Here is a 24,745-nt window from a genome sequence, read left to right as displayed (position 1 = left end):
CGTCGAACATGACATTCTGTTAAGGCTCAATGACTGTTGATACGGAAAGATTTATTTGATATTTCAGCTGAGCTCTGATACTTAATCAATGATTATACTGATTCTTTATGGAATGTATAGATTTGGACTGATTGATAAACTAAATAGACTGAGAGTTGGGCTGCATGTCAACTTTGAATCGGTTTGACATAAGGCTTTGTAATCAGTTAAGCTTCTTAGAAACTTATTCTTATGAAAGTTCAGTTTTCTTCCTTGAATTCAGGTCGATTAGATTCTGTAATAATCCGTAGAATCAGCAACCCTATTCAATTACCAAAACTTAAAACGTTCCAACTACTTCTCATTTTTTGGTGTTTGACAAAATAATAACAAAAAAATACTGAATTCATTTATTCTCAACAATATATACAACTTGCTGAGGTGAATTCCAATCGCACTGAGTATATTGATGGTTTCAATAATCAACTGGATGCAGTGATTATACACCTTAAAACCCCAACCAGTGTTGAAAAACGGAGGAAGTAAGTGCTAGCCAGAAGAAAGTAGATCTCATAAAAGAGAACCTCCAAATCCGATTGATCATTCCGAGAAGCCGATTGATTCTAGCAGCAATCACTCTGATCTCACAAAGATTATTATAAAAGATAGTGCCTAGAACAGCTTCTGTATATTTATCGACTTAACAATTTGTTTGTAATTATTTATCTATCCAATCAATTCATTATTTCTACAACAAGTGCGTATTTTTTCAATCAACAAAATGGGAAAAATTGTCAGAGAATTTACGTTTTGGTGAATTAACAAAGTTACTAATTTAATGGATTAATACAGAGCCTAGAAAAACTGATTTCATGAAGAAAAATGATCATTCATGTTTATATAATCAGAGTTTAACTGATGTCTAAGCATAATAGATAGAATTATATTCGATGGCAAAGGTGGTCATTGACAAAAGCTAAGCTGATGAAAGGACAACTGATAGAACAGTCTACCTCAGTGAACCTGTCAGTCTAATCAATGGACATTATCTGAACATCTGCTGAACATTCTTTGAATAGCTGAGCCTAGCTGATTATTGGATAAAATCTCGTAACAGTTTTTCAGTCCATTGAATTTTAGAGTCCAAGTGCGCTACCCAAAGTGTACAATTTGTCAGAAAGGATGATCTTGGCATAACGATGTCTTTATTAAAAAACAACTAACATATTTTAAAAAGACGATCATTGCAGACAATGCTTATAAATAGTTAGTCGAGCAGTTTTTTTTTTTTTTTTAAAAAAGATCCTCTCTCCGACTCTTTAACATTCTAAACTATCTAAGTAATTTTATGATATCAAGCTTTTCAAGGGCTCAACTGATAAGAGCAAGCACACATTTATTCGTTTATTTTTATAATTGGGGTTAATTTGTACTTAGAAATTTTATTGAGAAATCATTTTAATGGATATTAAGAAGTCTTACTGATCATTTTGTGTTAAGTTCGAGAGATACTAAAAGTTTCAGTTAGATGGTGGTAAGCCTCGCTGAAGTGGAAAATTGCAAACTGTTGTAATCGTCAAAGTTTTTTTTTTTTTTTTAGTGAATCCTTTCGTGAGAAAGAAGTGATTTATGAGTTATTCAAGTCTCCGAACATCCAAAAAACAAACCTGTGCAACTTACATTTCAGTTACTCTGCTTTTAAATTTCATCTCATATCCTAATTGTTTCATACTTAAGCCATTTATTGTATTCAAACCGTGTTAGTGAGTTTCATTCCGCGTAATATCCAATTGCTAGCTTATTGATACCCAATTGACGAGAATTATAATTCATTGTTGCTAAGCCTTACAAAAATATTTTTAGAATTTGTTGAGATTGTTTATTTATCTCCCTCTAACTAAATATTTGATCCTAACACATCTATTAGATTTGATGAACACCACCTCAACGATACTATGAGTGCTCATTAAATCAAACACANACACACACACACAATATATATATATATATATATATATTATAAATATATAAATGAACACCATAGATATCTCAATTTGACGTGCATTTGAATTTATTCTACTAAGTGAGTGATAATTTTTTTTGTATGTAAATATTATGGAATTCTATATCTTAACTATTTAACAATAAATGAAGAGTAGGTCTCTTATGAGACGGTCTCACGAATCTTTATCTGTGAGATGGGTCAATTTTACCGATATTCACTATAAAAAGTAATACTTTTAGCATAAAAAATAAATAATGTTTTTTATTGTTTGACCCAAATAAGAGATCCGTATCACAAAATACGACCTATAAAACCGTCTCACACAAGTTTTTGCCATAAATGAAACCTAAGAAAAAAATCATTTTAGTAATTAATATTAATGTGAGAGGACTAATATACCCCTATTTTTCTCTCTCTCCATTATTGTACAAAGTGGGGGAAATGATAATTTTGTATCACAAACTTCTACCAAGTATCCTTTCTCAATAACTCTCACCCATCTTCCTACGTTTCTCCTATGATTTCTTCCAAAACCAAGAAAATAGTTATTCATGTATTAAAATTCGACGACTAAGATTCTGTTTTAATAAATTTATAACTTTCTATTTTATCCATTTTCAAATTTTTTTTAATTATTAGAAGTTTTTTTATTTTTTTTTATCTATATCTATATTTTTAAATAATTATATTACACTTCAAAAAAAACAAAAATTATTACTTTTAAATAATTATTTCAACTACAACGATATAAAATAATAATATATTTTATAAAAGCACAATTCGTGACTTCAACCAGTACCCCCCTCTCCTCTAAAACCATCCAGATTCACCTGAGTTATTTATCTGTCGCGATTCATTGTCACCCAGGAGTTGATGGTGGACACTCGTATAAAATGGCCGCAGATTTTACCCCAGCTTTCATCAGCTCCCACTTTTTCACGAAATCTCAATTCTTCAAACAAGTCACTTTCCCATTTTCTATGGAATTTCCAGCTGTTGCTTCCGCCGTTCGCTGCCTGTGCACTTCACACCACCGTCGTTGTTCGTGGTGTTGTTGATTCTTCGATTATTAATTTTTTTGCTGTTGTTGTGATTCGATTTGAAACATAACCCACGTATATTTTCTTTGCTATTTTGCTACTTTTGTTTTTTGTGATGGATTTGACTCAGAGTCCGGCAGACAACGGTGTTACGCTAGGATTGTTATCTCACGTCTCAGGGACGGCGGAACTGGTGGATTGTAAGCGGAGTTCGAAAAATTCCGATGAATCTATTTCACATCAAAACGGTTCGAGGGTTAGGATTTTTTTTGGATCCGCCGCCGTCGATCATACTGCAACCAATGGACCAGCTAAAAGAGACGAGAACTACTCCAATGAAAACAACGATATTGAAGACGGTGACGGAGAAGGTGTGGTCCATTTGGAGGAGTTTCAAATCTTGGGTCATTCCATGACCTTGAAGCGTAAACGTGACTGCGATTCAGTACCCGTCTCGACGACGCCACCTAGGCTTTTCTCAAATGAGATTGAAACACTTAGAACTGCGGTAAGAACATGGGGGAATCAGAGCTTGCGAGATGCGGATCCAGATATTTTCGGAATTATGGAGAAGGAGAAGCACAGGCAATTCAAAGGGATCGAATTGATTGCCTCCGAGAATTTTGTGTGCAGAGCTGTGCTGGAGGCGTTGGGGAGTCACTTGACTAATAAATACTCTGAAGGGATGCCTGGCGCACGATATTATGGTGGGAACCAACACATTGATGATATTGAAAAACTCTGCTGCGAGCGAGCTTTGGCTGCGTTTAATCTTGATTCTGAATTATGGGGTGTGAATGTGCAGCCGTATTCTTGTACATCAGCTAATTTTGCTGTGTATACCGGGATTTTGCTACCGGGGGATAGAATAATGGGATTGGATACACCTTCCGGGGGAAACACGAGTCATGGGTGTTTTTTACCAAATGGCAGGAAAGTGTCGGGGGCGTCCATATTTTATGAGAGTTTGCCGTATAAGGTGAATCCGCAGACAGGTTATGTAGACTATGAGAAGCTTGAGGAAAGGGTTCTTGATTTTCGCCCTAAGATATTGATTTGTGGAGGGAGTTCCTATCCTCGAGATTGGGATTACTCGAGGTTTAGACAGATTGCAGATAGTTGTGGTGCTGTTTTGTTATGTGACATGGCTCAGATTAGCGGACTTATTGCTGCTAAGGTGAAAATCCTATGCCTTACGCCCTTATTATGATTTGGAGACTGGAATTTATGTTGTCTCACTTAAATTCTTGAGCTTGGTTTGCATTTAAAATTTCTTGTATCTAAACATTGTTGCCATGCATGTTTATTTGATCAGTGCTTTCGCATTTACCTTGTTTACTCTTCCAATTCTAAATTATTTACTCTGAAGGTTGATGTCAGGTTTATACCCATGGCATGCTTGCAATCTATGTGATATCATTTCGAGCTTAATCTTGCAGTAGAATTTTCAATCACCTTGACAGTTCTGCATATTCTTGAAAGTGTTCCTTGTGCAAAGTGACAATCCATGTAGCCGGTAAGAAACATCTTGCTATCGTTAACTGTGCAACTTGTAGTCCTTCATTGGGGTTGAATAATGTTGACATGAGCACTCTTCCTTTATGCTATTGTCAGCTGCTATAAGAACCTCCTGGTTATTTCATTCACATCTGATGCACCCTTCCTTTATCTATTGTCAGCTGCTGTAGGAACTTGTTTGTTTATTGCATTCACGTCTGATCATAGTATTCTATTATTTTGTTGTTGAGCTTTTTCTCCATCCTACCACCCTGCCGAGTTTTAATTGCATTGAACTTTAACAAACTATGGTTTGGATTGATGTGGCTTTCTACACATAAGAATCACACGCCGTAATATTTGCTATATAAATTAATTATTTGTTCTTTGTGGACTGGTTTCTTTGTCTTAGATGTGGTGTTGATCGATTCTGTTGATAGAAATTGGCTGCATGGACGGGTTGTTTTTTTGGCTTTCTCAAGATTGATAGTAGCCTAACCAGCCCATTTGCTATCCTTTCTCCGTGTCAAATCTATTTCTTGCAACTCAACCACAGTTTTTTATTGGACATAATAACTTGATTTTAACCAGTGCTATGATTGTAAATATGCAGGAGTGTGCTAGTCCATTTGAATATTGTGATATTATCACGTCAACGACCCACAAAAGTCTTCGTGGTCCTAGGGGAGGAATTATTTTCTACAGGAAGGGACCAAAACTGAGGAAGAAAGGGACAACTTTGAATCAAGTTGATGGCTGTGACAGGTATGATTTTGAGGAAAAGGTGAACTTTGCTGTTTTCCCAGCTCTACAAGGAGGCCCTCACAACAATCATATTGCTGCCCTTGCAATTGCTTTGAAACAAGTGGCTACTCCTGAGTACAAGATGTACATGCAACAAGTGAAGAAAAATGCCCAGGCTTTAGGGGTGGCTTTATCGAGAAGAAATTGTAGATTGGTCACTGGGGGAACTGATAATCACCTACTGCTTTGGGATCTCAGAAATTTCGGATTGACAGGTATGTGTCTTTATGCATGTTTTAATCATAATTCTACATTTTGCTTTCCGCATCAGGTTGTTACTATGTTCTTGTGTACCATGGATTGGATCATAATTCCTTATTTTTTGGGAAAATTGTAAGTGCTACATTTTTATCGTTTTTTTAACGATCTCTTTCGACTAGTTTTCTCATATCTGTAAACGTAAATGTTCCTTTGCCATGAATTTGACACCTTCTTTTGTGGTGCTATTTAAATGCATGTTGCATTGTTCTTGGTTTGTAGAGCATGTTATTGTTTCTGAATTACTAGCTTTTGTGATGCTTTGACTCCACATCATGTATTGATCTTTTATAAATTGTTGCTTGTAGGCAAAACTTATGAGACGGTGTGTGAGTTCTGTCATATTACTCTCAATAAAGTCACAATCTTTGATGACAATGGCAAAATCACCCCTGGAGGCGTAAGAATCGGTATGTCAATACTAGTTACTATCATGCAATACCCCATGCCCCATCCACATTGGATTGTGGAAGAAGTGTGAGCAACACTAAAAAACCTGCAATGGACACTCTTATAACTTCGGTTAATATCTTTGCTAGTTGAGGGCGGATTCGAAGCTCTTCCTGGTGCTTATATTGGCACCAAGGCCCACTGCATGACACAAGTTAAACTTCAAGTCTTCAACTAATGGTGTAGTCTGATATTTTTTTCCTGCACTATTGATGGTTTTTTGTGTTTGCTCCTGTAGGCACACCTGCAATGACATCCAGAGGTTGCCTAGAGGCTGATTTTGAAACGATGGCTGAATTCCTTCTAAGAGCTGCACAGATTGCAAGTCTGGTGCAGAGAAAACATGCAAAACAACCTAAATCTTTTCTGAAGGGGCTTGAGAATAACCAAGAAATCTTTGAGCTCCGAGCTCGAGTAGAAAGTTTTGCAGCCCAGTTTGCCATGCCAGGATTGGATGCATAATTTTGTTGGAATACATTGGCAAAGGAACACTTTCATGTGCCCAAGCATTTCATCCATTGAAATACACTTGAGGATGTCATTTTCTTAAAAAAAGAGTTGACCAAAGTTATTTAACTAATTTCTCCTTTGGAGGAGAATTATAGGCTGAATCTGTTCTGCAATCTAGCTCGCTGCATCCAGACGTACATATAAACAGGTAACTGAGCATGACAACAGTGTACTGGTGCTGAATTCTTCCAATATCTAATCCAATGGAGGTTTCAGTCGGCTGGGTAAATAATACTTGAAAATTTATATGCAATTGTTTACATAAGGCCAAAATTGTATTTTGAGACGTTTAACTTTGTTTTTGTATTTTCGAAGTACAAAATAAACAGAAGCACATTTATTTTCATATTATTCTTGTACTTTTCCAGAGTAAATGAAAATAAATTTCACCTTTGTTTATGATATATAATTTTAAGTTTTGCAATAGTTTCCCATCTGTGTTCCCCGTTGTTGCAGAATCTGCAAGTGTGTTATTTGACAAGTGATGCATGGGTGGTTTCACTTTGGCACATTCTTTTTAAACATGTAATTAGAAAAAATAAGTGTGTTTTGTTTTAATATTTTAATAGTTTGTTAATGTTAAATCTTTAAAATTATAGTTTATTGGGTTAGAATATAGTAATCTGATTATATTTATATATGGATAGTAACTCTAAAGTAATAAATTTTCCACAAAAAAATAAAAAAACAAAACTAAATATATCTGGAAAAATGTAAAATGAGAAAATTTGAAACATGAAAAAAAGATCTGTTTAAATTTAAGTGGGAAATATCAAACTTCAAAGACAGTTTGTTACTTTATTCTATAAAATGATTCATATAACTTTAGTTATTCTCGGCATGGGGAAGAAAATATTTCTTTTTTCAGTTGGGACACGAACTCGAAATCTCGTTCTAAATTCGAATGTCGTTTTAAATTCGGGATTTTGGGCGGGAGAGATAATTTTACCTTGTACGAGTGCTACCAGTTCCATTCTTGCAAATACAGATTTAAGTTTTCGACAACACTTTCATCTGTTCGATTATCTCACAATTATGGGTAAACAAGAAACTTTATACTTATTTTCTGCGTCAGATGCTCACCAAATTATGCCGATTCTCGACTATAAACACCTTATCGTTATCTCTTATCACTTCGATTGAGTCGATCTCAGCGCCTTCTTCATTCAATAATGATGCATTAGTGGCATCAAATTCGAATTTTCGACCTGCCAGAATCGTTGAAATAAAATTCATGGAACACATTTCAACACTCAAATTCTTCAATTTATTGTTAGACTGCTGAAAAGAATGTACATATTTTGATCATAATAATACCTGCAACAGTCTTGAGCTCAGCCACTGAGCTTGGCAACCTAATCAACCTCCCCGGCTCGGCTGAGCAACTTGTCGTTCTACAGGTTTCCGGATTTCCTCTGTATATAATGATCCTCCAAGAACATTGCGACTCGGATGTTTCACCATTACATCTCTGCTCGTTTCCTCCTGATGAGACAACAGCTCTTTTCGATGTCTTGGGCATGACTACACGATGTCCTACATGTAACTCTTGAAGATTTCGATTCGAGTTTAATGGATAAAACTTATTTTTAACTATTTCATCAGCTTCAGCACCATTTATCAGAAGAAATTTCATCATTTCCACATGGTTTTCTATGTTTGCAACCTGAATCGGGGTCGTTCCAGAGCTATTCTTGGAGTCCACATGAAATCCTTGTTCAAGTAAATCTTTTGTCACTATTAAGTTATTTCTTTTTGCTGCTGTACATAAAAGGTCACCGGCCACATAAAGATCGGAGATGGAAGCCCAACTGTACAGTATATCGAATATGGAATGTCGCTTCGCTGCTATGGCATCCCATAAAGCTGTGTTTCCTTTCGAATCTGTCTTTGAAATCTTTTAGTTTAATACCAAGATTAAGATTATTTGCCAATTCGGACAAAGGGGCTGTAATTCTACCTTTCAGATGTAAGCTACAAGCATGCTTCAGCAGCACCAAAACACAGTCTTTGTGCCCGTTTGAAGCTGCAATATGCTGATGTTTTTTCACAAACACCATCAGTAGGATCACAGGATTTATGATATTCCAAATCCAGAGTATATTCTTTTATTTCTGATGGGCACATTTTGCTTTTTTTCCTCTTGAAACCATACATTTCATTAGTACTAGTTATATTTGTTTGATCATTCTGCTTTTGATATGATTTATGTCTTACTCATATTTGTTTGCCAACATAAATCATATCAAGCACAATGATTTGCTATCAAGTTTTCGAGAAACATACCAATGGGGTCCTTCCGTTGACGTCTCCAACATCAGGGTCGAATCCTGAATCGAGTAACTCATCAAGAAACAGTGCATTTCCGGTACTTGCTACACTCAGCAAATTAATCGACGCGTTAGAGTCACCATTGTCTTCCACATCTTCAAGAAATGAATCCCGTATATGTAAGTCTTCGAGCATTTTGTGATGCTGAAACAGTATCATGTTACAATGTAAATACACATTGGTTTTCAAACCAAAGCTGTTTATTACTGCCACAATATAAAGGCAACATGTCGATCTTTTGAGGAAACGAATGAGCTATATATACTGAGTAGAGACTACATCTTAGTTACACGGTTGGATAATAGGGAACATATAAAGTCCAAAGTTGATGCATTAGATTTTACCAGTTATCTTGTATTTAAGATCATGTATGATATTTTGGTATTATATACTTATCAACCAACCTGAAGAAAGTTTTTAACCATCATTACATAGTCTTTTTCTCTGGTCTTCACTGCTTCAGTAAGTGAGCTTGTTTTGAGCCTGAGCAGCTGCGAAATCGTCTTGGTTCGGTAAGTAAACTTTTGAGGGCTAAAACAAAATGCTCCAAATTCTCCAAAAACGTCTCCGGATTTGAAAACCCGGAAAACTTGTTCTTTCTTTGTTTCACATTCTATCATTTCTACTTCTCCAGACACAATAACATAAATATCATCTGATGCCTCGTTCTGTACTATAATGTCCTCTCTTGGGGGCACATATTCTGCTTTCATATCCGCAATCTGATCATTAGAAACAAAATTTAAACGAATCTAAATGCTTTCCATATTTCAAGAGATGGTAAGAATGCGTTTTCATGCAAGTTTGCACACCAGAAGAAGAAGAATCTCCCTAGAAACGCCACTGAAGAGGTAAACCTTCTCTAGAGTAGGCAAGAACAAGTGCTGCTGGATACTTAGACATAATGGTTTTGGGAGCTGTTCAATGAGCTTCTGCTGGTTCAATCTCTCTGCTTTGAATCTCAGGCACATATAAGCCATTATTTTCCCTTTCAATCTTTGTGGCAACCGGTTTCGAGACACGAAACTTGATGTGGCCTCAATGCTGTTTCTCTAACAAAAATAAAAAACAGATAACTCTTAATCTCCCTATTCTTGAAATTTCCAAGAAATATTAAGCTGACGCTGTTGAACATTTCATGTGAGAAGGATGTCACAATCATTCCTTCGTTATAAAAATGCTCAAGGTCAAGTGATGAAACTTTATTTAGAAAAAAAAATAATTTGAAAACGAAAGAGAAAAAAATCAATTGCTCGATCGAGCTGAGTATACTCGAATAGACATTGGAGCCCGAGCTCAGGCACAGTTTCTAGCTAAGACAGGAAAACTTACAAACTCCATGGTTCTTCGTGTGCCCTCGACTACCAAGTTAGTCATGTTACCGATGATGTAAGACGTCAAGCCGAGATTCAAGAGCATGTAGAGGATGATGAAAACCATTTCTAAAGAGTTGACAGCATGGATATCCCCATAGCCAACTGTGGCCATTGTGGCGACGGACCAATATAGTGCTGAAATGTATCTAATCTGAAGGCTTTCGTTCTTGAAATTTGGATTGGAAGATCCAATCCATGTGTTTTCTTTGTCTGGATATCTGTCTGCTATCAAGTAGGCCACACATGCAGCACAATGCACTAACAGAAGTGTTACCTACGACCACATAATCACATGCATAATTTTTTTTGAGGATAAATGATAAATCATTCATTCATACGTTAACGCTACCCAAGTCATAGTTTACAAAAGAGCTTTAAAATATATATGGGGCAACAGTCCCTAAATTCCTTGGAAAGATTAAGATGAAAACCAGAAGCTCCTAGCTGGTGAATGAGCAACATGATTAGCGGTACAAGCGGTCTCAGCAATCAGATGCATGACTAAAACAAAGATTTTGTGTGGAAATTCTATACTTACAAACAAGAGTCTAGCACATCTGACCCAAAAATAGCTGAATCTGATATCCTTTTCGATCCTGCGATAAAGGTAAGGCATGCATGTAACATCTAAGAAGTATATAAGCCCTACACAATTTTAACTCTGTATTGTTGTATTATTATGCAAAAAATTGTATTTGTATTTTTTGTTGTATATGTTTTTTTTTTTTTTGCGATTTTGGTTGTGTGTTTATCAATTTTCAGTTTTAATCGTCTATCTTCCGATTTTAGTCATTTTTTGTATATCAGGAAAGCTAATGTGACATTATATACGTTATCGTCATATCAACTTCGCATTGTTACCACATCAGTGTCACCTAGGAAAATGACTAAAATTGAAAGAAACAAAAATATAATAAACTATAACTGAAATTCAACGACACATATAGTTTATCAAAATTATAAAGAGACAAACACAAGTGATCAAGAATGTAATTTTCTCAGTTTTCTAAAATGTTAAAAAGTAAAATTTTAGAAAGTAATTTTGATCTCACGGTACGTATATCCTTATATGTTTTAGTCGAAAAAATTCTTTCACGATCATAAATAATACTTTTCAAGCTATTATGTTTTTTAAATGCTATAGATTTAACCTATTCGTTTCGATAGAATATTTTTCAATGTTGTATCTAATATCTTTCATCTATAAAATTTATTTGTTGAAAAAAGTTTATATTAGATTCGGGAAATTGTATGTACTTTTTGGTCCATGAAAACTAACCTGGTAAAAAATGAGTTGACTCGACGGAGACGCCACAATCGAAGGACTCCTAGGGCGGAGTAAGCGAAGGAGAGTTGATGCTTGCCGGAAATCAAGAAAGCTATTGTCTCAAATGGGATTGCTGAGAGAGCATCCATTATAAACCAAGTTGATAGGTACCTATGTATGTTACCAAAGTTTTGCAAACTTTTCACCATGTATCTCATGCAAAGAACACGAAAACAAACAAACAAACAAAGACGAACCTTGTAGCAATTTTTCTCGAATCTGTAACCAACAATTGTGTTTTTGGGTCAATATAGGCGACGAAAAACATCAAGACGATATCGATCGCAAAAAAAAAGTCCACAACATTGTCTGCTATGTATAGTTGTGTGCTTGGATCGGGTTTTAGAAATGCGATTTCATAGGGAGATACCCATGCAGAGTATGCCACCAAAAGTACCATTACTGTCTCCCAACACCTACAAAGTAAAACCGTGTGTTATATATATTAATTTGGTCATTTTGGAATTTTTGGTCACCAAATGTAATTTACTTAGTTTAACTTTCTTTTTCCAAATATTTTATTATGTTATTTTCCGACATAAATAAGTTTCCCTTTTCTATATATATATATATATATATATAAACGAGCTATGACTCTTAACAATAAACAAAAATATCACATTTAGAATTTTAAACTTTAAAGGTCAATTATCTAGAAAAATATATATTAATTATTCTTACGAAATCATGCGATAGTTTATGAATCTTTATTCATAAAAGTGAAAACTCTTTTGATTAATACTTCATTCACCTTTAGTATTTATGTAGAATAGTTATCTTGTGAGACGGTCTCACGAATCTTTTTTTGTGAGACGGGTCAACTCTACCGATATTCAGCATAAAAAGTAATATTTTTTCATAGATGATCCAAATAAGAGATCCGTCTCACAAAATACGACCCGTGAGACCGTCTCACACAAGTTTTTGCCATTTATGTATGTACTTATTTGTGAATGGCTACAAAAATACGTGCAAAATTGTATTTTATGATTTATCTTCCTCATATATTCTATAACCAGGGGCAGATATTTTTTTAAAAAAATTTATTGGTTTTTGATTAATTTTTTTTAGTCTTATTCAATTTTTTTTTGAGTATTTTTTTATTCATACTTTATTGGTGCAAATATTAGAAATTTTTTAACTATGATGATTTTTTAAAATGGTCTTCTACAAATATTTATAATCAAATATGACTTTTGTCGTGTTTCACTCAAAGGTGTTAAAGGATTTCGTGTAAGTTAATTTTTAAAATTAGCTTTAAATTCCAAATATATATTTTAGATCATTTTTACATTAACACAAAAATATATTAAATTGAGTTAATATGATAATATAATTATATAGTTACAAAATATTTTATTAGATCTTTATTTAATTTATATTAATACTAAAAGTTTTATAGAATTTTAAATTTTTAGTATGAATTTGTGTATATTTATACGGATTGGTTTTGAGAAAAATAAATTAAATAAAACTTTAAAATTTTCAAAATTTTCGATGTGAATTATGGTATATATGTTATTATATGATTTATCAATGATTTGAATTTCGAGATGAACTGAATAATGTAACATCTTATTCTTTCAATTAATTTCCATCTCATTCTTTCATGTATGTCAATGTCTAAATCTATGCATTAACTTTTTTTACTGTTGGTTTTAAAAAATGATTGAAAATGCTTTGGCCTTTGACATGAATGGTTCCTAAAAGTAAAAAAAAAAAATTGAAAAATCCATTTTGGGTTCAAGATAAGGGAAAATATCAATTCAGTACAGGGGTGAGAAAAATATCAGTTTCTACCAAAATAACCGACCGAAGTAAATTAATTTGAAAAATCGGTTCGATTTATTTTGAAGTTCGGTTTTAGTTTTTTAAAACATATGTTAGTTCGGCTTAGTTTCAGGTTTTATTATAAAAGTTTGGTTAACCGAACAAACCGAATTTTTATTTAAAATAATAATATATTATTTTTTAATAAAGTTTATTATCGTATAAATATTATAAACTTCTAATAAAATTTTATTAGACAACAAAATTAGAAGTAAACAAAATTTAAATTTATTTAATTCAATTTTTATTACATTTTTTTAATTAAAACATGATTTTTAAAAAAATCTAAAAGTTCAGTTAATTCGGTTATCGACCGAAATAACAGATTTTTTCAGTTATATTTGTTCGGGTTTCCTAGTAAAGTTCGTTCGATTCGGTTTGGTTTGGTTGTCGGAAAAAAATTTCGGTTAATTTGATTTTATAAAGTTCGGTTCGATTTTAACTGAATACACATACTTATTAGTGTCTAAATTGAGATGTAGCCAACCCCAAATATTTTTGAATCATGGCTCCGCTCTTGTCTATAACTTGTAACATTACCTGCTTTATCGGCAACTACTTTAACTATATCTATAATTCAATTTTCATCAAATTTTGCAGAGAAATTAAATTGACAATTTCATTTTTTACAATCAATCTTTCAAACTTCTGACAATATACATACCTGTATCTTGAATCCATGGGGGAGATGATTCTACCATCAGAATCATTAAACTGTGAAGTATAAGAAGTACCCAATGGGGGGACAATAATCTTGGAAAGATTCTTGAAACCTGTCGAGTTTTTTGCTTCATCCTCATTGTGGACTCCCTTTCCCTCTTCATTTTTGTCGGACTCCATTATTTTCAATGCGCAGAACATTACCAAGATACAGCTTTAAGCAGCTAGAGGGCTGAGATATATATATACATACATATTATATATACACACACACACACACACACACACACACACACACACATGTGTGTGTGTGTGTGTGTGCGCGGGCGCGCGATATAGTGACATATATAATGAATATGATTCTTGGAAGGAGTAGTATTATGTATGCTGTGGTTACGTAGGTATAGTGGCCAAATAGTGGGATCATATGGGATTGATCGACTGATTCTTGATTTGATGATGATAAGGCGTTTAGTGGGAACTTTTTTTTGTTCTTTTTACCAACTACATATAATAATATTTGCAAGAATTTATACTTTTGATTTGGACATGATTAAATATATATATATACCAAAATATCTCCAATCAATTTTGATAATTTCAAAAAAATCAAAAATTGTACAAGCACGCAACGCATCCGTCAGGATCATAGTATATATATAAACATACAACAATAACTAGTGATGGAATTTTAATGTCTATGGAGATAATGCTACACCACACAATTGTACGACGGGTTAATTGCATACAGGATATGTGTGCTCGTGATTTGAAAACACGGAGAGTTGATAGATCATTTTTCTTCACGGGTGTTTTCAGCAATCTCGTGATTTCACAATACACCAAAATACCGGGTTTGAAACAATATATCGAGTTTGATATTCAATTGTAACAAATCCGGTCCCAAACTTGAGTAAAATATAAAAATAAAAATTAAAGAGCAAACAAATACGAACAACGTTGAGCATTTATGTCATTAATTAAATTAAAATATGTACATGTCTATTCACATAAGTTTTGACAAGGGAATATATCCATCCCTTGAGGAATGGACATATACATATTTTAATTTAATTAATGATCACTAATTTGTTTTCCATCCCTTGAGGAATGGTCGAATGGATTTAAAATCAAATCCACATAAATCATTTAATCTAAATACAACCTCGCTGAATGCCTTCGCACTTCTTTATTTTGCATAAGTATGTTTAGTACGTATAATTCCCATGTGTATCTAAAACGGAAAATTGTTAGGTTGAATTTAAAATCACAAAAACCCTTTTAGATGGATTTCCGACCTGATCCGTGAAAATTATTACTTTTTATCTCTAACTTATTATTTTCACCGCAAAATTAGCGTATTTTGTTAGTTATGTTATGAAAAAATATTGTGCAATATATGTTGATTTGAGTGAGAAGTATTATTTTTTTTTGTTTACCTCAAATTTGAGGGGCACAAATTACATTTTCACATATTATCTTAAATCTTTGATCATTTTAGTTTTTAGGTAAGATATTGATTATTTCTACTATGAAATAAGATAAATTAATCTTGATTCTGCTACCAAATTTTATACTAATGATTAAGGATTTGGTGGCTTCATAATTATACCTTAGACAATTTTCTAGGTGGATGAAAGCAACAAGACCACAACCTTTTTGACCATTAATATAACTCGTTCCATAACATTAACCATTCCAGTCCCTTTCTATACCTATAAGGTGCGACAATTTTTAGTACAATGCCATTCATGCTATATCAATTTTGGCGATATTAGACATTTCGATTTTAACTAATTAATTCGGGGAACAAATGTAGTCTTCATTAAAGATTATAACGGTTAATATTGTCTCTACTAGGAACAGGACCGACGGTAAAAAAAAGATAAGATTGATGTATAAGATATATGAGAAAACACCATCAGATAGACATGCACCACCCCGAACTCAAATGCCTAACAGCTCGACCCATTAAAACTCAAGTATGTGCACTTCACAAGTATAAGAAAATAAAATTGCGACTTGATTAACAACTATAACTTTTGACCTATTAGTAAGCGTTTGAACCTAACACTAGCAAGATATCACAATTGAATGAGTGGAACTAAAAGTCTGGAATGACTGAGCGAGGAACATCATGATCTCGTAGGAGCGAACAAAACCCAACGTTCCCGAAAAATATTAATGTTTATAGTGCTAATATGTCAAAATTTAGGTCATCATATTTAAATTATAATACTCTTAAGCTAACTTGAACTCAACCAAGAAAATTAAAGGAGTCCTTGATGATGGCCACACATTGTTTATGTTGTGAACTTGTAGTTAAGGTCAGGCTACGGGGTATGGGAATTAGATGGGTTGAATTAGAAATTAAGATTTTTCGAGTGAAACCTTTTACTTAATATAGCCCAAATGTTTCCAGCCCAGCTTGTTTCCCTAATTTTTAGGGGATAAAAGGCTAATCTTTATTGATTGGTGCACCAGAGATATACTAGGTTTTTTTTTTTATTTTTAATTTTGACATAAAATTCAAGAAAAATGGTAATTTTCGTTCTATATGTTTTATCTTTGTAATTGTGGTCTTTATATTATTAAACTTAAGTTTTATTGACATATATCTCAATTTTTAGTAATTTTATTAATTTTTCATTGAAAATAGTGATATTACATCGTGGGAGTGTCGTCGTGTTAACATCGATTCATTGTCATATTGGTATTATCGAAAAAGAACTAAAATCACAAAAAATACAAAATAGCGGGCTAAAACACAAATTTTATCAGTCAAAATTGCAAAAAGACGTATATATAATCAAATTTGTAATTTTTACTAAAATTTAAAATGGGATTCTAATTATTAATCTAACTATATTATATGAAAAAGAAATAGTGTGAAAATAATGAAAATGTTGAAGAAAATGACTCGTACGTTCTTCCATCTCAACAAAACATGGCCCAGTAAAAAGCTCCTAACGAGGCGCTTCATTCTTGGAATATCTTATTTTCCTTTGATCACACATTTGTTTGGACAAAATCTCCATTTTCTTGCATTCCTTCCATTTCCCCCTTTGTCTCTCCCTGCAACCCAACTTTTCTTTCTTTTTCCTCCATTTTACCCACCCTTTCATGGGAGATCCTCCGAAGTCACCTACTCCCAATTTTTACGGAATTCTTGGAATTTCAAGAACTGCATCCCTCTCAGATGTTGGCAAAGCATATAAATCACTTGTAATGAAATGGCATCCAGATAGAAATCCATCGAACAAAGCCGAAGCAGAAGCCAAGTTTAGCTCCATCAATCAAGCGTATAGGGTGTGTACGTCCCCATTTCCATGCTATCTAAGAATTCGAATGAATGTTATTAGGAATTACATCGATGGCATATAGTTATTCTCATTTGACATAACTCGTCTTCGAGGTCCAATCCGGCCCTGCATTGTACGATACAAGCTAATGAATCCCTTCTCATATATCGATATTACAATGGCACACATGAATACCTTTTTTTTTAGTTGAGGATAAGAATATTATAACCGTGTCTCGTCTCAACTTTGACATCTTGATGTCAGATGAGCTACAAATCATTGACATACGTGAATACTTTTGTTTATGTTATTTTTTGAATAATTTTCAGGCTATTAGTACCAAGAAAAGAGAAGAAGCAAATGCCTGCAACGGGGACCATCATGAACCACAAACACCAAAGAAAAAGTCATATGATATTCAAGATGGAGAATTTCACATTTCTAGTCCGAAGCTGCTTTCGCGTACCACAAGCCGGATCAGCCCTTTAACAGGAAGCATAACTCCTACATCAGCTGAGTTCTATGCATCATTTACTAAGACTAGTCCAAATGGCACTCCTCCCACTCCTAGCACACCAAAAGAACAAGCTGTTCTATCGAAAGTCACAAGCCGTCGAAGCACAACCCCGATTTTCTTTTCACAATCAGCTGTTCGGAGAAAACCTCAACCAATAGAGAAGAAGCTTGAATGCACGCTTGAAGAGTTGTGCGTTGGAAGTGTTAAAAAGATCAAGATCACAAGGGATGTCATCTCCAATACCGGGTACGAAAGAGTGTAACTTATACATTTCTCTTCTTTTTAAAGGTTTTTGGCTTTCTCCCTCTACATGGTCGCTCTCCCTTTTAAATTTTAACTTGAAACATCGAGAGAAGAAGTGATTTTGATTTCACGGCAACCAAAATCTTGGAATGACCTAAATATAAAGATAACCAAGTAAATCTCAATGTACGGGCAATTTTTATAAAACAGATTACACATGAAAATATGATTGTTCACATTTCTATCCGGGAAGCAAATTAATGAAAATAGGCTATATATCTCTTCTAACTGCAATGCCAATCACACATGGAGTAGCATAAATGGAACGACAAGTCCAACGGAATATTGGAAATATTAACCAAAAGAAGGGTATAACTAAAAATTTCATTGGCTACGCCTACTATAAGACTCGTCATTTTAAAATGACAGGTTCTTTGTTGAAGAAGAAGAGATACTAATGATCAGAGTGAAGCCAGGGTGGAGAAAAGGAACAAAGATCACATTTGAAGGGAAAGGAGACGAGAGACCGGGCACTCTTCCAGCTGACATAATCTTCGTAATCGATGAGAAAAGACACCCGCTATTCAAACGAGAAGGCGACGATTTGGAACTAGGAGTTGAAGTCCCTTTGGTGCAGGCACTCACAGGATCCACAATTCCTGTCCCTCTTTTAGGAGGAGGGCATATAACCTTGTCAATAGATGATATTATATATCCCGGATACGAAAAGACCATCCCAGGACAAGGCATGCCTAAATCCAAAGAAGAAGGGATGAGAGGAGACCTTAGACTCAAGTTTCTGGTTGAATTCCCCAAAGAATTGAGCGACGAACAACGTTCGGAAGTTGTTAGTATTTTAGAAGAATGTATCTGATTTCTTTCTCGTTCTTTTCCCTGCTATCTCATGGTTATTTCCTCATGTGGGCAGGGAGATTGCGTAGATGCATTTAGTTTTAGGTGGTTAGGATTGTAATTATATGTATTCTCGCAATCCCAGAAAGTGTAACACTTTGATCTAGACATGGAGATCAGAAGATGAAGATAAACGGAAAAGGATGAGTTTTTCTTCCTTACCCACAACTACTTTCCATTTACTTCTTATGATATATATATATATATATATATATACCCTAAATATATAAATAAGAAGAAGACAAAGCCTCAAAATAACTGAAAGCAGTGAAGAAGGCGATTCGACTAGGAAGGACGAAGCAAGTTTCGACCCATTTATTCCTCACAACACAAGGGCTTTGCAGAAGAGAAAGATCTTGAATTCTAAATAAATCAACAGCCGAACTACCACTGAAGTGAAGGAGAAGCTTACGAGACGCCACGGCGAGGTTGAAGGCGGAGACGGCTTCTTCTTCTTCTTCTTTCAGTAGCAGCTGAAAACTGAAACGCAGCGTTTTGAAGCTACGGATGATCATATAATAATTTATTTTTGCATCCTCTAAAAATATATTGAGATAATAAATTATTCTCTCTATTTAATTTCCTAGCTCTTTCCATTTTTTTAAATTAGGAAGAAGTGAATTTTTATTCCATTTTATTAATTTAATTTAGAGAATTAATATTAATGAGTGTACTTCAACATGCATGGCAATGTACTAGCTTTCTATGTATTGTACTGCATAACAGTATATATCTTAAACAATCAATTAAGCAAAGCTTTATAATTAAGATATTATTTATATTATCTTCTCTTTTAAAAAGTTTTTGTATATTTTTTTTTGTAACAAATACAGATTTCACTTTATTAAATTGTTGTACGAAATCTTTAGCTAATACAAATGAGTAAGTCTCTTGCGAGACGGTATCACGAATATTTATCTGTGAGAATTGTCAACCCTACCGATATTCACAATAAAAAGTAAAACATTTAGCATAAAAAGTAATATTTTTTATGGATGACCCAAATAAGAGATTTGTCTCACAAAATACGACCCGTGAGACCGTCTCACATAAGTTTTTGCCAATAAAAATTTGCTGAGTTAATCAACTCTTGGCAATTAATTAGAGCTTATCACCAAAAAAAATACATTTAATATAGATATTTAATTAATTAATTCGTACAAAATATAACATTATTTTTTTCTAGTCATGAAGGCATAATTTGTGTATCACTCCCCATATTAAATCTTTTAAATATTCTCTTTATATACATTTTGCAATTGACTTTCGAATTTTATATGCCAATTANTTTTTTTTTTTTTTTTTTTTTTTTAGATTCTTTTACTTTGACTTGATGAAAGGATGTTGAGGCATCTTTCTTCTTTTTCCCTCTTAATTATTTCTCCCATTTTCTGATCTTGATTCTCCATTCTTGAAATTAGAGATCATCTGTTGCTAACTAATCTTTTGTTTTCGTTTGATTCCATCTAGATTTTCTTGGTAATTTCGACTTTAATCTCACGTATATATAGTGTGTGTGTATATATATAGTGTCCCAAAATTTTTCTTGATTTTAGATGATATTCATCAAGAAAATCATATGTATAAATATATCGATCTTTTGTTGAAATATGTTACTGATGCTACAAAACTGTTCATTTCTCCATTAAAGTCCCAAAGTTCTTATTTATAATCTCTAAATTGATTACTTTTGATCTCTTATGATATATCTGTAATCGTATACATATATATGTACTCATACTTGAGAGATAATCAGCGCACACAAAAATATAAAGTGGGTTTCTCTAACGAGATCGTCGTCGTCGTCGCCGCAATTCGAGTACGTCCAACAAAATTAGGTTTTTCATTATATCACTAGTGTTTGAGGGAGATTTATTTTGGAAAATTTCCCATTTTCATACTCTAAAACATGTCGATTTTACCTCTTACTGATGCTTACGAGATTAGTAACATGGATTCTGAATTCTTGAGCCATTTTGATGCATTGGATGATTCATTAACGCAAACATATCAAGAAATATCACGGCCACCGAGCGAGAATGATCAGCCTAGTTACTGTGAGATTAACCTAACTGGCACGAAGATTTCGGAATCTGTTTATGAAGATGAGGAACAAAATTTGGCGAGTAAACAACAAGGGACGTTGGGTAAGGGCTTGAAAACGAAGAGAATCAGCAACCCTAATTCCAAGAAAACGAAGAGGAAGAGTACTAAAAGTAGTAATTGTAAAGAAACTTCAACATTGGAGCAAATAGGTTTGCAGGAAGGGACATCAGTTACAAAGAAGATGGATCATAATGCTAAGGAGAGAATCAGAAGGATGAAGATCAACGCATCCTTCCTCGCTCTACGAGCATTACTTCCCGATTCCAGACGATCAAAGGTTTCTCTTATTTATCATTAGAACTTTGTTTTTAATTGTTATTAGTTATTATTTAATTCATATACTATGATTTCAAATTAAAACGACATAAAATGATCATATAAAGTTTAATCTCAATCTTATCTTATAATTAAAAGAACCCAATAAGGAGTGATTGTCCCCACTCTATATGATTTTCCTTTTTTTCTTTTTAATCTATTTTCATAAAATTTTAGTAAAAATTCAAACTTTGTCACAAAAACTTATCTTTTTATATAGCCCTCTTCCCGATCGTCTCATCAACCTGTTCCGATTTCAGTGTGTCCCTCTCTACCAAACTAAATATTAAAGTCATTTGAAATTCATCGTAGTCTGGTCAGTACAATTTATTGTGAAGATACATTGAATTTGAATTTTCGTTGTTTAAATTATTTAAACAAATGAAAATGATTTCAAACTTCACATGCAACCCTCTCCCTCTCTCTAAATTTACTTACGTACATCTCGCAGAAGAAGTGGAGTGCACCATCAATAGTGGATAGAGCACTGAAATACATCCCAGAGCTGCAAAATCAGGTCCAAGAATTGAAGTCCAAGAAACAAAGTTACCATCAACAAGAATCGTCACCAAAAAACAATGAAAATCCCACTTCAAATCTTGATGGAGATCGCTCCATTTCCATCTCTAGAGTCAATCGAAATGAAGCAATCGTCCAAATTTGCATGCCGAGCTTAAACGACGAACATCGAAAGGATTCGGTGTTCGCAAATATGTTGCAGAAAGTGGGAGACGAAGGATCGTTTATCATCATCGGTGCTTCGACACTTTGTGTGGGTGAGAGTAGAATCTGTCTCCATCTGCATATTCAGGTATGTAAATTCTTTGTATCTATGTTTTCCTAATTGTCTGTTCGTTGGTCCCCAGCAACGATATTTTATAATATTTCCAAGGAATTTTGAACATGGTAAGGACGAATAGGCATCTTTTTTGGAGTGCCTAAAAATAATTAACAAATTCATGCTGAAAATGTACTGCAATTGTACTATACAAGCACACATTTGTACAATCTTTTTTTTTTTTTTTGGGAAAATACAATTTGTACAACCTTAATTACAGTATTAAGTTGTAGGGTTCAAGGGTTTGAAGTTTCAAATTAATTGAATAAAAGTACTCTTTATAGTTGGATAACTTTTTGAGTCTAGATTTGAATTTAATAAAGTTCATTTAAATTTCAGGAAACGAAGTGTTTTAAGCTTAAGTTCAACTTGGTTCGGCTTTGAAGTATATAAAACTATAATCCAAACACGATAATTTTTGTTTTACGTTATAAAACCAAAACAAGAAATTTGGATTATGGTTCGATATGATTTTCGATTTTTCTAGTTTGTATTTTAGGTTTTTACCAATTTTAGAGTCACATGTCTGAGAATGAAATGACATATATATTCATTTTCGTTCCCTATATCAAAATTAATGGAGTTGGAAATAGAATCATCCTTCTTTGATATTAGCAAGGGATCCATCTAGATCTTGAATCACTATTTCGATTTTTTCTCTTGACGACAAGTTTTCCTCATGTCAGTTTATGGGCCAACAAAATATTTTGAAACCCATTTTTCTCTTGAAAACCCATTTTCTAAATACTTTAACATAAGTAATTTTTAAATTAATCATGGATTGACAAATTCAACAAAATTATAATAATATATGAAGAAACTACATTTTTGGTCATGTACTTTAGTCATTTTGTGATTTTGGTCATCTATGTTATCAAATTTCAGTTTTAGTCTTATATCTTTATATTTTTGTCAATTTTAGTCATTTTATCTAGATTGCTCATGTGATACTACACAAGGTCAGTGCCGCATTAGTGTCACATTAGTGCCCTTCAGAGAAGACTAAAATTTCAATTTAAAAAACAGATTAAAACTAATATTTGACAATATTAAAGTACCAAAATAAAAAAGAGAGGCAAACATAGGTGACCAAAAGATAAGTTTCCCTTGATATATATTGGAAAAATGCAATCAATATATATGAGTTTGTTCGATCCTGCCCATGCAGACTGCCTGCACGGACTAGGATATTGACAAGTGTCAAAAAATGACATATGTGATCAACATCCTAGCCCGTGCAGTGCTGCACATGTGGGATCAAATTTTTCGTATATATGAGCTGAGGGTTTGATCTAACAAAGTTTCATGACTTTATCAGGTTAGCTATTTGGTTAGGGGGATCTCAAATGCATTGCTCCAGCTGGTTCTTATCATAAAGATATCCGAGCTCATAAATTTAGAAATAAAATTAACTAACTGTTAGAAAATTATGGAAATTTTGCATTAATGATTTCAACATACACAAAAACTCTAGTGAGACGGTCTCACGGATCAATTTAATGGGTCGAATCTCTTATTTGGGTCATCCATGAAAAAGTATTACTTTTTATGCTAAGAATATTATTTTTTATTGTAAATATCGGTAGGGTTGACCCGTCTCACAGATTAAGATTCGTGAGACCGTCTCACAAGAGACCTACTCTTTCGCATAATCAGATTTACGTCATTTTTGGCACTTCTTCAGTTTAATTATATACGTAAATTTCTAAAACTATAGCAGCTGAAAACTTATAATAATATATTTTATTTTTCTTTTTGTTCTTTTTTTTTTTTAAACTCAGGTTAATGGAAACTTGTCCGAAGATGAAGACTACGCGGAAGAACTGAGAGAAAAGCTTCTTTCTTGGCTAAGGTGATGAAATCAATTATTCAATTTTTATTTGTATAGAAATATGTTTCTAAAGAGATATTAGAAATAATTTATATGCATACTGTATGTGTTCGATCAACAATTAAGTTGGTAAATATAGATACATTATCGTATGAATCTTATGTAACCTATGTCAAATATTTGATTATAGAAAAGGAAGAATTGTCTGATTCAAAAATAATTAATGAAAATATGTATAGCACAAAAAATATATATTATAAAATTAAGAAAAAGAGAAAATTACTTGGAAAATGAGGTGTGTGTTGGGTTGTCAGGCTATTTGTTTATTTCAATTGAAATTGTATTTTGTTTTTGTAATTTGCGTGTTTTTTTTTTATTTTGATAATGTTGTCAATTAGTTCATGTCATTAGTCTATTAAGATGTACCTTTTCAAATCTTAATAATTTTTATTTATCGGATTACTAACATGACACCGAAAAATATTGACATGAAATCGAAAAATGATGATTTCAAACCCGAATATTGCTAAAATGATGCCAAACATTGCAGACATGTATTTTTTTGATGTTCAGACTTACATGACATGAGAGTACAAGACACATTGGAATGAAAA

The 24,745-nt window shown here is 33.4% G+C and overlaps 4 protein-coding genes across 5 annotated transcripts; 3 read left to right on the top strand and 1 right to left on the bottom strand.

The window, feature by feature from the left end:
* The first annotated feature begins 2,791 nt into the window (after positions 1-2,791).
* Positions 2,792-6,972, top strand: LOC140985006 (serine hydroxymethyltransferase 7-like). The gene is made up of 4 exons (XM_073452725.1): positions 2,792-4,201; positions 5,135-5,540; positions 5,892-5,993; positions 6,272-6,972. Exons 1-4 carry the CDS (start codon positions 3,140-3,142, stop codon positions 6,493-6,495), a joined length of 1,794 nt encoding a protein of 597 aa, XP_073308826.1. The 5' UTR covers positions 2,792-3,139; the 3' UTR covers positions 6,496-6,972.
* A 480-nt stretch (positions 6,973-7,452) lies between these two features.
* LOC140985005 (potassium channel AKT2/3-like) lies at positions 7,453-14,343 on the bottom strand. Of its 2 annotated transcripts, XM_073452723.1 has the most exons (11): positions 14,072-14,341; positions 11,775-11,993; positions 11,530-11,688; positions 10,789-10,846; positions 10,207-10,524; positions 9,687-9,926; positions 9,279-9,596; positions 8,830-9,018; positions 8,504-8,579; positions 7,861-8,427; positions 7,453-7,751 (listed from the first exon to the last, which is right to left on the bottom strand). In XM_073452723.1, the coding sequence occupies exons 1-11, from the start codon at positions 14,266-14,268 to the stop codon at positions 7,615-7,617; spliced, it is 2,478 nt and encodes an 825-aa protein (XP_073308824.1). In that variant the 5' UTR covers positions 14,269-14,341; the 3' UTR covers positions 7,453-7,614. The 2 variants fall into 2 exon arrangements, with proteins under 2 accessions (XP_073308824.1, XP_073308825.1); XM_073452724.1 differs by lacking the exon at positions 7,453-7,751 and having other exon boundaries at positions 8,111-8,431; positions 14,072-14,343.
* Positions 14,344-16,993: 2,650 nt separating this feature from the next.
* On the top strand, positions 16,994-19,456 carry LOC140984207 (uncharacterized). Its single transcript, XM_073451459.1, has 3 exons — positions 16,994-17,376; positions 17,699-18,132; positions 18,559-19,456. The coding sequence occupies exons 1-3, from the start codon at positions 17,191-17,193 to the stop codon at positions 19,001-19,003; spliced, it is 1,065 nt and encodes a 354-aa protein (XP_073307560.1). The 5' UTR covers positions 16,994-17,190; the 3' UTR covers positions 19,004-19,456.
* An 892-nt stretch (positions 19,457-20,348) lies between these two features.
* LOC140985179 (transcription factor bHLH160-like) lies at positions 20,349-24,284 on the top strand. Its single transcript, XM_073452948.1, has 3 exons — positions 20,349-21,424; positions 21,914-22,273; positions 24,082-24,284. Exons 1-3 carry the CDS (start codon positions 20,951-20,953, stop codon positions 24,154-24,156), a joined length of 909 nt encoding a protein of 302 aa, XP_073309049.1. The 5' UTR covers positions 20,349-20,950; the 3' UTR covers positions 24,157-24,284.
* The last annotated feature ends 461 nt before the right edge of the window (positions 24,285-24,745 follow it).

The sequence above is a fragment of the Primulina huaijiensis genome, chromosome 9, assembly GCF_012295235.1.
Source record: "Primulina huaijiensis isolate GDHJ02 chromosome 9, ASM1229523v2, whole genome shotgun sequence".
Lineage (NCBI taxonomy): Eukaryota > Viridiplantae > Streptophyta > Magnoliopsida > Lamiales > Gesneriaceae > Primulina > Primulina huaijiensis.
Note: the sequence above shows the minus strand (reverse complement) of the source record. Positions and strands in the feature narration are given on the sequence as shown.